At 43.3% G+C, this 15,578-nt stretch overlaps 1 protein-coding gene across 2 annotated transcripts in view; it reads left to right on the forward strand.

Annotated features, from left to right (window-relative positions):
- spaca6 (sperm acrosome associated 6) overlaps positions 1 to 14,779 on the forward strand; it is a 33,448-nt gene extending 18,669 nt beyond the window's left edge. The window contains exons 1-9 of one of the 2 annotated variants that reach the window (XM_076971000.1): positions 2,897 to 3,863; positions 4,194 to 4,280; positions 4,652 to 4,723; positions 5,033 to 5,056; positions 5,814 to 5,891; positions 9,285 to 9,385; positions 9,642 to 9,798; positions 10,051 to 10,234; positions 11,118 to 14,779. In XM_076971000.1, coding sequence (XP_076827115.1) covers positions 3,650 to 3,863; positions 4,194 to 4,280; positions 4,652 to 4,723; positions 5,033 to 5,056; positions 5,814 to 5,891; positions 9,285 to 9,385; positions 9,642 to 9,798; positions 10,051 to 10,234; positions 11,118 to 11,211 — 1,011 coding nt within the window. In that variant the 5' untranslated portion in view covers positions 2,897 to 3,649 and the 3' untranslated portion in view covers positions 11,212 to 14,779. Of the gene's footprint in view, positions 1 to 2,896; positions 3,864 to 4,193; positions 4,281 to 4,651; positions 4,724 to 5,032; positions 5,057 to 5,813; positions 5,892 to 9,284; positions 9,386 to 9,641; positions 9,799 to 10,050; positions 10,235 to 11,117 lie in introns of those variants that run through there. The other variant, XM_076971001.1, reaches the window with a different exon arrangement.
- Positions 14,780 to 15,578: the final 799 nt, after the last annotated feature.

Consider the following 15,578-nt stretch of genomic DNA (forward strand, 5'->3'; position numbering starts at 1 on the left):
CACGCACACGAACATCTCATCAACTGTTTGGTCAACGTCTGCTGCGGAGATACAGATAATTGATCATTTTGTGCTGTAGGAAGTGTTTAATGTACCGTGTCCATACTGCAGTTTTCCACGTCCATCTCCAGACATGCAGTTTTTTTTCTGGAAACGTGACTGTATGTGTCCATGTTGAGGCGCAGTTTCAAAACATTTCTATAAGTCTATAAGAGTTACTGCTTTTTAATGAATTATGCATACAGTCACTGCGATGATGTGACAGGATTATTTTCAGTGAGAAGATTTTGAGGAGGAAAACGACAAGATAAGTGAACCTCAGTCACTGTGTCAGTTATAGCATCTGTCTACCCACAGGGGGCACCATTTTCTTTTTTTCGTGCCTTCTGAATTAGCTATAACATAATAAAACATATCTGCAAAGTAGGCCACAGATACTGCACACAGTCTGGTGTAGACTGTATGCACGTTTGAATATTTAAAAGTGTGTACTGATCTTGGTTTTCTGTGTGTACACAGGTTTCAGTGCCTTGGGAAAAGCCCCCTTTCCCCGCCTTCCACACCCCTCCCCCTCCCCACACGACAAAATACCACAGGTCCACCTTTCTGGTTTTCCTTACGTTACCTGGCAGAAGGGAAATCTTTTTGTCTTTGTAGTCTGCCGATTTGCGTAAACCCCCCATTCTCTACGACTGTCTGGGTCTCTTCCCTTAATACGTGTTGCGGGTTTGTCTGCGGACAAGTCGGCAGGCATTTCAGGGGAACATGTACGCGTCCTGTCTCACACAAGACGGCGAACATAGCTGTGATTTTTGTAGCTAAATCGGCTTACGAAGAGCGCCGTTTCGTCCGAAGCCGGTGGTGCGCTCAGATGCTGGCTGATATCTCAGAAGCTTTTTCAGACTTACTGCCTCTGCAGAGACATAACTGTGCTGCAGCAGAAATATTCATCGACACCCAACAGTTCTATTGTGACTGACATAACGCATTTTGGTGCGGGCATAATCCGTAGCCACTCCTTCCACCAGCACCCACTCGTGCACCCTCACTATGTGTGGAGTTATGGATTAATACCCTGGCAGCTTACATGTGAGGTCTCGTTCTCAGGGAAACAGTGCAATGCGCCAAAAGAGAGAGTTTTTTTTTTTTTTTCAGGTGCGGTCAAGAGCTCGGATCAAACGGGGCCACAGCACGTTTGAAAGAAAACATTCGAAGTATCTGCATTTGGAAAGACTGCTTACATTTCCCCAGCATGCCTCTCTGTCCCTGAGACCCTTAACCTGTGAGGTCAACGCAGGTCACAGGTGAGGTCCTTAGGAACAGAGCTGCAGGCGATTTCTCCATCAACATTCTAAAGCGAGACCACGTCCAGGTGCTGCTCATTTGACCTTTACTTGGTTTGTGTTTAAACCTATGATTCATCCAAATTGAGTCAAACGCAAAAGATTATTGCATACAATTTTCACATTTATGAGGGACAACAATATTAATATCTCACAATCAAAGCAAATATGATTAGAGGTGTAATCTTCTTTTATGATTATGCGTCTTCTACTATTCTGACTCTCATGGTGATTAGTATTCTGTGGTGATAGTTTTCAAAAATGAATGATTGGTTCTTTAAAGAATAATGGCTTCCTAAGCATTTACATGGGTCCTCTTGTTGCCAATGGAGGCCCGAGGGGGCACACCCTATAGGCTGGCTTTGTGTTCTGATCTATGAAATGATCCAATCCAAAGAGAGCTAAGGGTCGTGACCCCATGGTATGATCACCCTCACATCTGCCCTCAAATTCAAGGGCATATTCAAGTTGTGAATGGATGCAGTTGAAATTCAAAATGTACACCCTCAACCACATGTAGTGTACAGATTACAGCAGATTACAGGGGTAATAAAAACACATTTTCCTTTATATGTTCATTTGTCCGATGTGATGATGTAATCGCCAGAGCGCTTTAAGCGGAGATCATCCGTGATGCTCTAACTAACGGTACTGTATTGGTGTTTCCTAAAGCAAAATTAAAATCTCATCTGCTGCACACGCTGTCCTCCTTCTCTCTGCCTTACTGAACACAGGCCTCATGGTTATATGTGGTACTGTAACAGGTAAAAGGGTTTCAATATTTTTGCAAGCGTATCAATTGCGGATCATAATTGTGACAGTAGAGGAATATGTGATTACCAGGAAACTGTTGCGGCACATGAGTTTTCTGATAAACCAAGTAGCTAATTACCATAAAAACCCTTTATAAAAATGATTTATTAAAAAATATTAGATTTAATAAGAAAGAAACACAAGCCCTTTCCACCTAACCCAGCACTACCGTTAAAGAAGTCCGTACTGCCACCAGAGTCCGGCTAACAGCCCAAATGGTTCTGCAGACCACGACCGAAGAACAAAGGGCAACAGAGGGGAGGAACGGAGAGCTCACTCTCAAGGATGGGTCCGATTCCCTGCGCCGTCTCGCCGGCCCTGCCTACGGCCTTCAGCTGGATGAGCAGTTCCACCCGTCTGACGCAGCGCCACCTGTCACGCTAGGACAAGGACCCCCCCTCCCGGTACTGGACTGCTGGATCTGTGGACCGCTGGATCTGTGAACCGCTGGCCCTTCCCCACCCTGCCCAACCCCCACCCCAGACTGCTCACTGGCGGGTCCAGCCGCGGGCCACCACGCGCACTATTGATTGGCTTGTCTCTGAGGAGACAGATGAATGCATTAGTACCCTAGTCGCTCCCCGGCACTGGAAACATATTAACTTCGTGTATTAGGCGCCCCGTCTCGTTTCTATGGCGACGTGCGGAGGGGAGAGCGCTGGAGGAGAGGGGAGGGGCATAGAGGAGGAGAGGGGAGGGGCATAGAGGAGGAGAGGGGAGTTTTGGGCGGAACACACGGGATGCGCAGTAGCTCCGGTCTTCATCAGTAGTCCTCCTCATTCACTCTTCCCCTCACAAACACGTCCACAAACGCGCTGGCGTTGCAGAGGCCTCTGCCCTCCTGAGTCACTGCTCCGTTGTGTCAGTGCTCTTTGCTTTGTTCGATGCCCTGGTGTGCTGCTCATCCATCACACTCACTGCATCACTCCACTTCTTTCCTTTGTTTCATTCGACTTAGATTATTTGCTAAATAATGCACTGGCTTTTGGCTATTTTGTCATCAACCTTCTCGCACACACACACACACACATGCACCTGCCACTATGCATAAATGTGCAAACGCACATACACACACGCACGCACGCACGCACACACACACACACACACACACACACACGCACACACACACACACACACACACACACACACATGCTCTAAAGAAAATGTGGTGGTGCATCCTGGGAGATTGAAAATGGATTAAAGATGTGGTAGTGACACAAAGAAGCTTTAATGTGCAACTGACCTAACTATAGTGAAGATATTGAACCATATCCTTACACTGTATTACGTACTTTTTCTTTCAATCTCAAAGTATCATTAGGATAATTTAATTAATAATTTAATCCTTTTATTTGATGCCATGGTTCAGCCAAACTGTGACATTGTGTCCTGTAACTATGATGTAATGAATAATGTAACAAATTGAACTCTCATTAAGTTCTAGAATCTCTTAAAAGAACCTCTGAATCAGGCCAAAGACCACAGAGACCATAATGTCTGCATTTATAACTAGGGTGTTATTTTTAATTCTATTAATTCACTCAGGTTTAGGTTGTTACCAGTGCTTTATAGATCCAGAGGACAGTGTTCGCCTATGCTGGGGTTACACCCTCACTCAATATAACATTCGTCATATAGACTCCTGTTTCAAAACATTAAATAGAATATTTAACAATAATCAAAATGTAACGAATGCAGCCAAAGTAGGTAAGACATTTTCATGCTTTTTGTTTGAATACAAGAGTAAATGTTATAAGCCTGAAACTACAGAAACTGTTTAAAGACTTAATCTGATTAAGAACACATTGGCCATTTACCTGAATCCAATTTCTAGATCATCAATATGTGATGATCAATAATATAAATATCACATATCTCTTTTTTTTAGGTTATCATTTAAATGGACAATCTTTTTGTTACTTGCGATTGGTTAATTGATCAGCAGACGTCACGAATTGTAGCCTACTGTACGTAACGAATGAGATGTAACAAATAAATGTTTCTCTTATGTGTCTTCACCCGCCTGTCCATTTTTAGGGAGAGGTTATGACTCAGCACTTAAAGAGATCTTGGTGGCCGAAATAATGCCCTTGGTGGAAGAATTTGATCAAAACACAAACGATGGTACCGTCAGCCTTTGATCATCAGATTCTTGCTCTTACATAACGCAATAGGCCTACTTGACACTACCCATCAGTAAATATTAGATCATCATTACTTTCAAGAGTGGAATTCAACTCAATATGTATATTGGTATTATGAATATGACAGAGGACGTTAGATGTAATGTTATTTACATTAAGGCAACATGAAATTAAGACAAAGGTGTCACGGGGACATTATTTTAAACATGGACAAAAACTAAAAGAAAACACAAACACACGGACCCGAACACGTTCCTGACCTGTATGTTGTAGAGACTTCTAGACGTACTGTCTATGTGATGGTCATAACTCTTCCGTGTGACCATCATCATCTTCCTCTCATCTCCTCAGACAACGTGTATGAAGCTCGACTACAAGCCGCAGCCGACACGTTCGTCGCGATGGCCTCTGGTCTGCCTAGAGGTGAGAGAGATTCTGTCACTTTATTTCTATACGTTTATCAGGAAAGGACACCGGCCATTGTTCGTTATCAGTCTGGCCTGCAGCAGTTTGGTCAGTTAGTCTTTGTTTTAAACACATTCACCTCACCGACTTCATCTTCGGATGCGTAAAAACCCCAGACACCGCGGTATGAAACCGCGCGCGCGGCTCCACGTGCTGGTAAAGCCTCCAGCGTTTGCAAACGAACGCCGTTATTGTAGACTTTATTTGGCCATGTTGCTGTATTTACACCTTGCTCTTCCTTTTCTCTCTCTCTCTTGCCTTTTGCAGCGTCGGGGTGTTTCCCTCCGTGTGGTAAGTGTTTTTACTCTTTCCGCTCACCTTTTATGGCGTAAAGTGACCGCTGGCTGGGCGTATGTTGGCGCGTGTTCGGACGTGTGAACTTCCACTTCTCCGTCTCGCAGTGCTCCCCGCCACCCTTATGTGCGGCCTTAAAATTATTTAGATTTCAAAATACTGCTCAAAAACATCACTTGTACAAATGCAGTTTAAATGTAGCCTGTATGCTGCAAGCTGGTAATTAAGGTTACGTGCGTAACTTTTTCTATTGTGGCTAATGATTTAATTGATGGAGTTGCCCAACGTTCCTGAATTACTGCGAGCTTTTCACTGAAGGGCATTTCAATTAGGCACACCACAATATCGGCCTCACTTGTAGTTACTATTCGACGTTTTACTAATAATTCCGGAGCCCTTTAGAAGGCTGAGAAGGGCCAAGCTGCTCTAGGCTAACACCCGTAGTGAAAATTATACATTTCATTGGTCAGAATTCCTGTCATTATGCAAATAGACTTGCATTACTGAACCCTTCAAAATATCACCAGAAGAGGCTCATAGACACACACAGCAGCAGATACCTGCAGGCCATCGAGCAGTTTTGATTAGTAGCTACCATTCTCAGACTGAAACACACCCTATAGTAGTAGAATATGTAAGACAGCCTAGAAGAAAAGGTTGATTTTCTTTTTACATTATTTATGTAATGGTTTTTTATTTATTTATTTGATGCACAGTATTGAGGTATAGCTGCTTTTCTTCTTCTATATGGCAGGTTTTCAGGCTCTGGGTGCTGTCTATAATTGCATGACCTGCCAGTATGACTCCTGTGAATTCCCCCTGGATTGTCCTTGTGAGTTAAGTCACATTAATGCCTCATCATTCTTTTGCATATGTACACACACTGCTGCTATTTCAACAATGTGGGATGCTACATACGGGGCTTTCACAAAATGAAATGGCTTACATCCAGGTGTACTACATGATGTCATGTGGGTGTGTCAAAAAAAGCTATTTTCATAAAGGCACAATCATATAAAAGTTTGAGTGTAGTGGACCTATACAGAGAAGGGTGTATCTGCTCAGACTTAGCAAGTATATAAGTTATTAAAGGTTTTTATAAAGCACATTTAAAAGTTTCTAAAGTGTCGTTCACAGTTTTCGGTAATAAGAATCTCCAGCTACATGTACATCATACCATACACAGTCCTACAGAAACATTTTCAGGGTGTTCACTTGGACATTAGTGAGGAAGGCTCATTGGGCCTCCGTGGGATTAAAGCTGGGTGTCTTCTGCAAATGGAGATACTGTACCTCTGATATGACCCAGTGGGATTGTACACAGTGAAATGGCCCTAAAATGGATACTTGTGGAACCCTACAGCTATTTGTGGCACAAGGTGAAAATAAATGGCCAATGTTAAATCAAAAGGAAGTACTATAAATGGATATAGGATTTAAATCACTGTGCAACTGTGGGACAGCCATATGCTCCAAGAATTTATTAGGGCGTCCTCACACTAGCGTCTGTGATCCGGGCCCGGGCATGGTTCACTGCCGAAGCACGGTTCGTTTGGCTAGTGTGAGCGCTTATGCGGCCCAGTTAACTGTGTTCGGGCCCGCTTGAAGAGGTGGGCCAGGGCACGATTTGCGTGGACTCGGGCACGGTTCGCTTCTAGTGTGAGCGCTATCCGTGCCCGGGCCTGCTTGGTGCCTCGTCTGATTGGTTCATTTTGCTGGAACTCAAACATGACGTCAGTGATGCGACGCTCACGTTAAACAGTCATAGCGGCAAAGCGATTTGCAGACAATCGTTGTGTTAAATGATCGATAAATCTGTGCTTGCACCGTGTTTCTGCACTCCCAAAACGACTCCAAAAATACAATAAAAGGAGAATCGTGAACTCCATAGTGTTGTGCGAGTGCGCTTTTTTTTCCCAAATAAAGTCACGTTGTGATGATGTAAGCGTGCTCAGGTGCGATTGATGAAGCCAGTGTGAGTGCAGGCCAGAGGGGGAGTGGGGAGGTGGGGATAACCGGGCCCCAGCACGGAACCAGCAAACCGTGCCTAATGTGAGTACGCCCTTACAGATGTCATGAGCTACAGTGTCAAGAGCAGCACTGTCTTAACATTGGTATTTAGAGGGCATGTTTGAGATTCACATGTTTGAGATTCCTTGTGTGGTGTTCTGCATGCTGTGGTTTTGTCTGACTTTTCTAAGTCATGGCATCAGTCTGATACAAGCCACTGTAATCTTCTGGGAGCCAGAGACAGAATTTGGCTAGTTACGTGTACCTGGCTAGGGGTCAAATGCTATAAATCTATTGTGTTGTCAAATGAAACAAACAGAACTACACACAGCACATAGATGGGAAACAAAGACGAACCAAACACTAACCAGGAGAACCAAATAATACTGACAGAAAATACTAACACACAATCAGGGAAACATGAAAGCAAAAGAGAGACAAAGACATAAATAAGCAAACCACTACGGCTATACATGAAGCACAGAACTTACGACCACACTTACTAACATGCATATAAGCAATGACCAATAAAGCAAAGGACTAAACACAGGACTAAAATACAACAGACTGAACAAGGAACCAAAGAAGCCACCTGAAAACAATGACAAGGGGGAGAGCACGAGGGTGGGTGTGAAGTCAGACACAACCAGGAATTTCAAAATAAAGGTACACAAAGTAAGCCAAAACACAAACACATGAAAAACAAAGACATGACTGACAGGAGGGGTCCAATCTTCAGATGTAGCAGTCATTACTATCAGTTTGGTTCCAAATCAGTACTACAGTCATATAATTTCTGAATGTTTACGTTGTCAGTCAAATGGATTTTGCAACTCCAAGTCATTCTCTCAAACGACGTGCCCATGATGTAAACACAGCACTTCCAAGAACCGCGTTTACACACGTGCATGCACCAGTGAGCAACTTGTATTGCAATGTAGAGGGGCTAATGCTAATAGGGGCTAATGCTAACAGGGGCTAATGCACATCCTGTAGTAGAGCTGCAGGGGTTGCAAGGCAGGTGTAGTTTTGCATTTTTTTTACATAAATTCTTTAGAAGTATTTATACTTTAAAAGGCCAAGCTTTAGATAACACTGGACCAGATGAAACCTGCACTTAAATGAACTGAAAATGCCAATTGGATGGCACACAGTGGGTCAGGTTATTTAAGGACCACAGAGGCTTCAGATTAGGGATGGAAATTGGTTCCCCAATTTGTAATATAACAGTGCTGTAACAGTGCTTCTTGGCTGATTTTCAGTGTATCTAAAGTTTTACGGTACAGTGATTCTGTAAGTATCACAAGTCAGTACTGGTTTACTAGTGTATATATAATCATAATAATCAACTTCAAATATTTGAATGTGTGTATCATGGGCTTCATTCCATGGCCCCTATTACTAACCTACTGTAATTCCATGACCTATTATAGTTTCTAACAGGCTTTGCCTGCACCGTACAAAATAGTCAATTGCACTTGGGTGAAGATATTGCACTGAAAATAACTTGGACATGATCCCCCTCATCCTAAATCTTCTTGCAAACAGCGTCTTCCTAAGTCGTGTTACGTCACTGACACCTTTTCCCATCACACAAGGCCTGAAATGACCTGAAATGCACTTTGTGAAGTAATAAACATGCCGGGGATGTGGTCCCACCATGGGGATTCTGCACCTCCGTGAAAATAGGGCCCATTATTTTCCAAGTCATGGCAGACATATGCTAACTCGAGCAGACAGCAGTAGAGCTGGGGTTACATAACTGTAAATGGCACAAGGCCCAATAGTGAACATATACTTATACAATATTCAACATACCACTGTTGAATTAAGACCTATAGCATTTAAGTCCAGCTGGACACAGATGAATGAAGCAGTAAGGATGTTGTGTAGGTACCCACAGTCTCTGCCCCTGCCACACATTCACATATAATATAATTTTGCAGCGAAAGCCCTGTGGGTGGCCTCTAAGTCCTTGGCTTCCTAATGTAAGGTGGCGGCCACCTCCCACACACTGTGGTGTTCGTTTCCAGCCGGCACGGCTACAATTACTGTTCGGCGCATCATCTCTTTAGCGCTCTCCCCAGAGGCTCCGCTTAAATATTATAATTACGAGCATGTTAGGCAGACAGAGCTGGCCCCGTACTTTCCTCAGGAGAGGCCCTGTTGCAAGGTGAGGAGTTAAGGAGCCCGTGTGTGTGTGTGTGTGAGACAGTACAGGAAATCACTGTGGAGGAAAACAACCGGACTCAGATGTGGTGTAAAGTGCCATTTCTGTTGCCAAGTGACATACAGATAGTGTGGAGGTATGCAGAGGTGAGGAGGAGAATCATCAAGAGGCAAAGTTCAAGTCGTCAGACCTTATTAGTCCTTATCACAATCCCATCAGTGCTTTTGTGAATAACTAAGGATATTATTATAGATGTTAAAGTAGATCTGGGCCATCTCTAAATGTTTAGGCCTGTGTGTGGTCCAGTGGTTATTTTTTTAGAATGGTCAAAACAAGAGGAAATTGAGCAGTGATTTACGTTTTCCTGGATGTGAACAATGCTCACATGAGTTGTCCTTTCAGACTAAGACGGTGCTGATGGATCAGTTTCAGGAAGTGACATTCGGCGTGGATCAGCTCTACTCCATTCCGTCTGCCCGTCCAGAACATTCCGGCACTTATCAGTGCGAGATCTTTTCTCATGGACGCTCCCTGGTCCGGATCTACTACCATCTCGCAGGTGTTTCTGGTTCATAATCTGCTTCATAGTCTGTCATTGAATACAGAGGAAGTTTAAGGTTGTTATATGAAGACAAGATGAATGTGTGCAGTGCCATTGTAGGTTGATAAATATTTGTCTCTGTATTTACATTCTATTCTTTCTATACTCTCTCACACATGCTGCCTCTCTCTGTCTCTCTCTCACTTTGTCTCACATGGTTTATCTGTGTTTATCTCTGTCTCTCTCCCTTTTTCTCTTTGTCTCACTCAGTTGCCCCTTGTGGGGTAGTTGACCACGTGGAGCTGCAGGATGTGTTTCAGCAGGCTCTCCAACCTGCAGGCCGTTTCCCCCTCGCACCCCCTCACCCTCCGCTCACACTGCTGCGGCTGCCCAGCCCGGATCTCCTCACTGTCTGTTTGACCTCCCTTCTCCTGTTGCTGCTCCTCACTCTAGGGTAACACTCCTGGGTAGCACTCTAGGGTAGCACTCTAGAATAACACTCCTGGGTAACACTATAGGGCACAGGTCACAAATAGACGGACCTCGGTCCGAATCCGTACCGAAATGATGTCTCATGTGGACCGGAAACTGATACCAAAACAGAAACAAATCTTTTTGAGTACTTGGTTGACCGGCGCAGCTTTTACAGTCCGTACGGTAGTGGTCACGCCTCCAAAGAAACCTACGGGCCAATTGGGATGAGGGAACAAGTTGCAAAGGCACAAATGGCAGCGTCTAAAAAACAAAAAGTGGACACTGAAAACAGCATTTAATCCAGAATGGACAGAGTCATTTCTGTTTATACTCCCAACTGGTAGCACTAAAACATGTCTGCATGCATCAAGGCATGCAAATTTTAACTGAATACCCCTGCTATAGGATAACTCCCTAGAATACCACTCCTGGGTAACACTATAGAGTAGAACACTAGGGTATCGCTCCTGGGTAGCACAAGAATAACACTCCTGGGTAATACTCTAGGGTAGCACTCCTGGGTAACATTCCTGGATAACACTCTAGGGTCACACTCTTGGGTAGCACTGATCAGACCAGAACTGAATAGGGTAGAAGGTGGCTGACAAACTTTGCATGACAACAAATGAGCAAAATTCTGCAATCACAATGTGACCTGTGACTACTAGTTCTTCCTGTTATTGCGATTACATACACATGGTAAAATTAAACTAAAATCTTTCCTTTGAGGGAAGAAAAAGCTACTTAAGACTGAGAAATTATTTTGATTTTGTCATTGCATATTTAACCAGTTTAGAACCACTTTGTCATTGTAATTACACTGATGTCATTTTCAACCTCAGTATGTCTGTCCTTCAATTAAGGGTCCCGCACTGGTGTTCTTGTCGGAGAAAGGGCACTGATTCAGATCAAGAAGATCAACCACGCAGGGAGAAATATGTATTTCGAACTGTTTGAGGATGAGTTCAAATAAAATAGCATTGCAGAAACATTGTGCTTTGTTTTTTCTCTCTTGGACTATCCAATGTTTGGTTAAGGTAGGCGCTGATTTTGATTGTTTTCCTTCGATTGGGTTACATTCAAGACTTCTCGTCTGGACTTGGTTGCTTGTTTGCGTTGTTAGCTGGAATTACTCGCTGCATGTTGGTCTCCTTCTGCTTTTCATCTAGTTCCCCTCCTACACTGAGACCAGACCTCTAAAACCCATTTTATCATTTTTTCTCCACTGTCTTAAGATTTCTGCACTTGCATCCACAGACGTATTTCAAGCCTGAACTGTGTCCTGTAATTCCTGTTTACACATCCCACAGATCTCGCAAACGCCGTCATCGTCATCGACACTACAACTCCAGCAACTTCATCTGCTCCGTGTTAATCACGATCACAGACCATGGTGGAAGGAGGCCTCAGGATGTGCTGTCCAGAATGCTGACGTCATCAGAGCCACATCATCCCTCCTCTCTACACTTCCTGGCTCTAAGTGAGAGCTGGATCACTGCTGTGAACTCTGGCTGCCTCTGCCTTCTCATCCACCCATTCTCCACGGCGTCCACAGCGTCTCAGCAGGGTGGTGGCAGGTTCGCGGCGTCCACAGCATCTCAGGGGTGCTGGCACAGGTTCTTTGTGATCTTGAAAGTGGTTTGCACTTTCTTTCACCACTCTTTCAATCTCTCCTTCTGAATTTGACACTAATACTGGGTCTTTCTCCACTAAACATCACATCACTGTCATCTACCACTCTCCAGTCTCTGCAGAACTTCCTCAATGCACTCGACACCATCCTGAGTCAATTCCTCATCAAGGGAAATCCATTCATTCTCCTTGGTGACTTCAACCGTCCATCAGACATGCTATATTTCACCCATATCCTCCCACTGTTGTCATCATCTGACCTCAGCAGGTCTCCTCTGACTCACAGAGTGGGCAATGTTCACCTAGACAACCACACTGCAGGACATCAGTCACTCCCCTCCACCTCAAACCATCACTTTCTATCCATCTCTCTCTCTATCCCTACTCTTTCTATCCATCTCTCTCTCTCCATCCCTACTCTTTCTATTGTTGTGGAAATTCTCTGTCATAACAACCAGGGTCTCTCTGTAAGAAGAGTTACGAGCTCGGAGAGTGTTGGTGAAAGCAGCACACGCACACAGAATGGTTACTTCACCAAAGCACTAGTTTATTTCTCACGATTCCAGTCCTTATATACGTTGAGGGCTGGTCATGTGTTACAAAGTCATAAGATTTATGGACATAGATGATATATATGTTAGTACCAGTAAAGCCTATTTAAGCACACAAATTCTGAACTCCTAGGGAAACTTGCTCTTGCCGGGCACAGGTCTTCTGTCTGGAACATGTCTTCTGTCTGGAACAGGTCTTCTGTCTGGAACATGTCTTCTGTCTGGAACATGTCTTCTGTCTGGAACAGGTCTTCTGTCTGGAACATGTCTTCTGTCTGGAACAGGTCTTCTGTCTGGAACATGTCTTCTGTCTGTAACAGGTCTTCTGTCTGGAACATGTCTTCTGTCTGGAACAGGTCTTCTGTCTGGAACAGGTCTTCTGTCTGGAACATGTCTTCTCCCTGTCTAGTCCCCTTGACCCCAAGGGTGACCTTAAACTTCGTCATTTGGTCACACGCTACGTTTAAAAATACTGTCTGAGAAAGTAGAAATTCAGCATTTTCTATAACACTATCCATCTCTCTCTCCATCCCTACTCTTTCTATCCTCCCCTCTTCCCTCTCTTCTGTCTCCTCAGCTCATTCCAGTCTCTTTTTTGCAAGTTCTCACTAGCAGTAACATTTGTAAGTCATCCTTCTACAGAGGAAATTTGAATCATCAGCCTCTGATCCATACAAACGTGCATGTTCAACAGAAACAGCCTTCACAGCAGTGAACGAGAAACCAGAGCTGCCAACCTTCATCTTTCTTGATTCTTCTAGAACCATCCGCAGCCTTTAACACAGTAAACCATAACGTCCTCCTACTAGCCTCGGTGTGACTGGCTTTGCATGGAAATGGATGGTCCTATCGGGTAACATGGAGATGATCCACCATCCCATCCAATCTGTGTAGATGGTGACTCTTTGTAATCTCACTCTCTTGGTGATCTCTTGTTTTGGCTTCTACTACCAATGATATGCTGATGACACAACTCAGTCTTACCTTCTCACCGTCAGAGTGTCATTCGGCACACTTGACTGACATTGTTACATGGATGACAGCCCACCCCTTGAAACTTGGCCCCAGCAAAACCAAGCTTCTGTACATCCCAGGAGCTCGCTTTCCTCACCATGACCTCCCTCTTTCTTTTGAGAACTCCCTGGTGTCACCACCTGAAGCTTCTCGTAGCCTGTGAATACATTCGGACAACCAGTTCTCATTCTCAACTCATGTTTCAAAGCTGACCCACTCTTGCAGATTTCTTCTTTGTCATGTATGAAGGATTGAACCCTTTTTCCCCCAGGAAGCCACCCAGGTACTTGTGCAGTCTGTCGTCTCATATTCTCGACTACTGCAACTTGCTACTAGCTGGTGTTCCTCAGTGGGCCATCAGACATCTACAGCTGATCCAGAACACAGCAGGATGACTCATCTTCAATCTTTTGAAGTTCGTCACTCTACTGTGTTCCCTTCACTGCTGCCCACAGATTAAAAACCCTCATGCTCGCACACAAAGACAAAAGGACACTCTCATCAGAGACGTGCACTGATGGTGAAATTCCCAGATGGGGTGTTTATTATTGCATGTATTTGTTGTCTGAAATAGACTTATAAACAAATTTTGCACTTGTACATATCAGATTAAATCCAATCAAATATCTTTATATAGCGCTTTTCACAACACATGTTGTCACAAAGCGCTTTACAGGATTTACAAGGTTAACAATACTATGGGTCCAAATCCCTAATGAGCAAGCCAAAGGTGACAGTGGCAAGGAAAAACTCCCTAGATGGTGGGGAATAGGAAGAAACCTTGGGAGGACCAAGACTCAAAAGGGAACGCCATCCTCCATTGGGCAGCCCGTTAACACACAAATTACACAAAAACAAATTATACAGACGAATACACAAGTCACAAACAAATAACACAATCAGGCTAAGTATAAGGTAACTAGAATGAAAGAATGAAATCAGCACTGATTCCTGTATTTCAACAGTATTCTAGTAAAATAGTGTCTTGAACTCTAAACTCCTTGTTTTTATTGGCTAGGATACATTTTATAAGTAAATGACAAAGCGCTTTTGTAAATAGCTCTGGATGAGCGTCTTCTAAATGCCATAAATGTAAATCTAACATGGTTATATTTTTATTCTCCAGTAGAGGGTGCCAGAGCTTCTAACAAATCTCTGAATGGCTTGGTCTATATCAGCTGCACACTGACATAATACACAACACTGGTTGAGACCAATTACATAGAATAGACCGTCTTATATTCATGTCTATGTATAGAATTTGTTGTCTGGACTACTGTTGTCTTTACCATTATCCACATATAGGTTGCCCTAAAATTTAAAGCATATTAAATGTCACATTAAATATCTTTTTCATTTTGTTTCTATTCTTGTTATTTTTATACAGTTGTTTGTCATTGTTCTCCTTCTTCTTACTAGTATTACTGTTGTTGTTTGTTACAAATGTTTTAAAATAATTATTTTAAATCACATTATATTTGAATGAACGAGAGATCTTCACCCAAGAGTCTAACATGTATGAATCATGCTGGTTGCTTCTCTTGATTTTAAAGCTCGCCTTGTGGTACTAAATTTAGCCAGACGTGACTCAGTACGTAACCCCACCTCTTTACCACTGAACTGACCGAGTAGTTTGTTTCATTATATTTTACTACTCTTAGCAACTGAGTTGAAGTTGACGATTTACACCTACTGATTTCACACAGCCGTTCAGTCTTTCCATTATGTTGGCTATGTGATCAATCAATGACGTAATGAAATCCACCTTTCTGTTTTCACCACATCAGCCAGTCTTGGAACCATGCAGACCGGGTTTTGTGTTTTATTATGCTTTACTCTCACGTAGACCTTTTCTTTAGTGGTTGCCTCCTAGTGAGGGTGATTTCAGTTTCCTCTAGACGTGTTCTAATCTTTACAAACAGAACGGGAGGAAACAGTGAATTGGAAAATTAAAACAAATTAACAACCATGGCAGATATCAGTACATATTTAGCATATAAGATCTAGGAAAACTGATGGAAATTAAAATATAAATAAATAAATTGTATGATGCAATAAGAATCTATAGCTGGCTATTGTAAGACCAGCCTTTTGGCTTCAGTGATATGGCTATGCAATATAATGCCA

The sequence above is a fragment of the Brachyhypopomus gauderio genome, chromosome 13 (assembly GCF_052324685.1).
Source record: "Brachyhypopomus gauderio isolate BG-103 chromosome 13, BGAUD_0.2, whole genome shotgun sequence".
In the NCBI taxonomy this organism is placed as follows: Eukaryota; Metazoa; Chordata; class Actinopteri; order Gymnotiformes; family Hypopomidae; genus Brachyhypopomus; species Brachyhypopomus gauderio.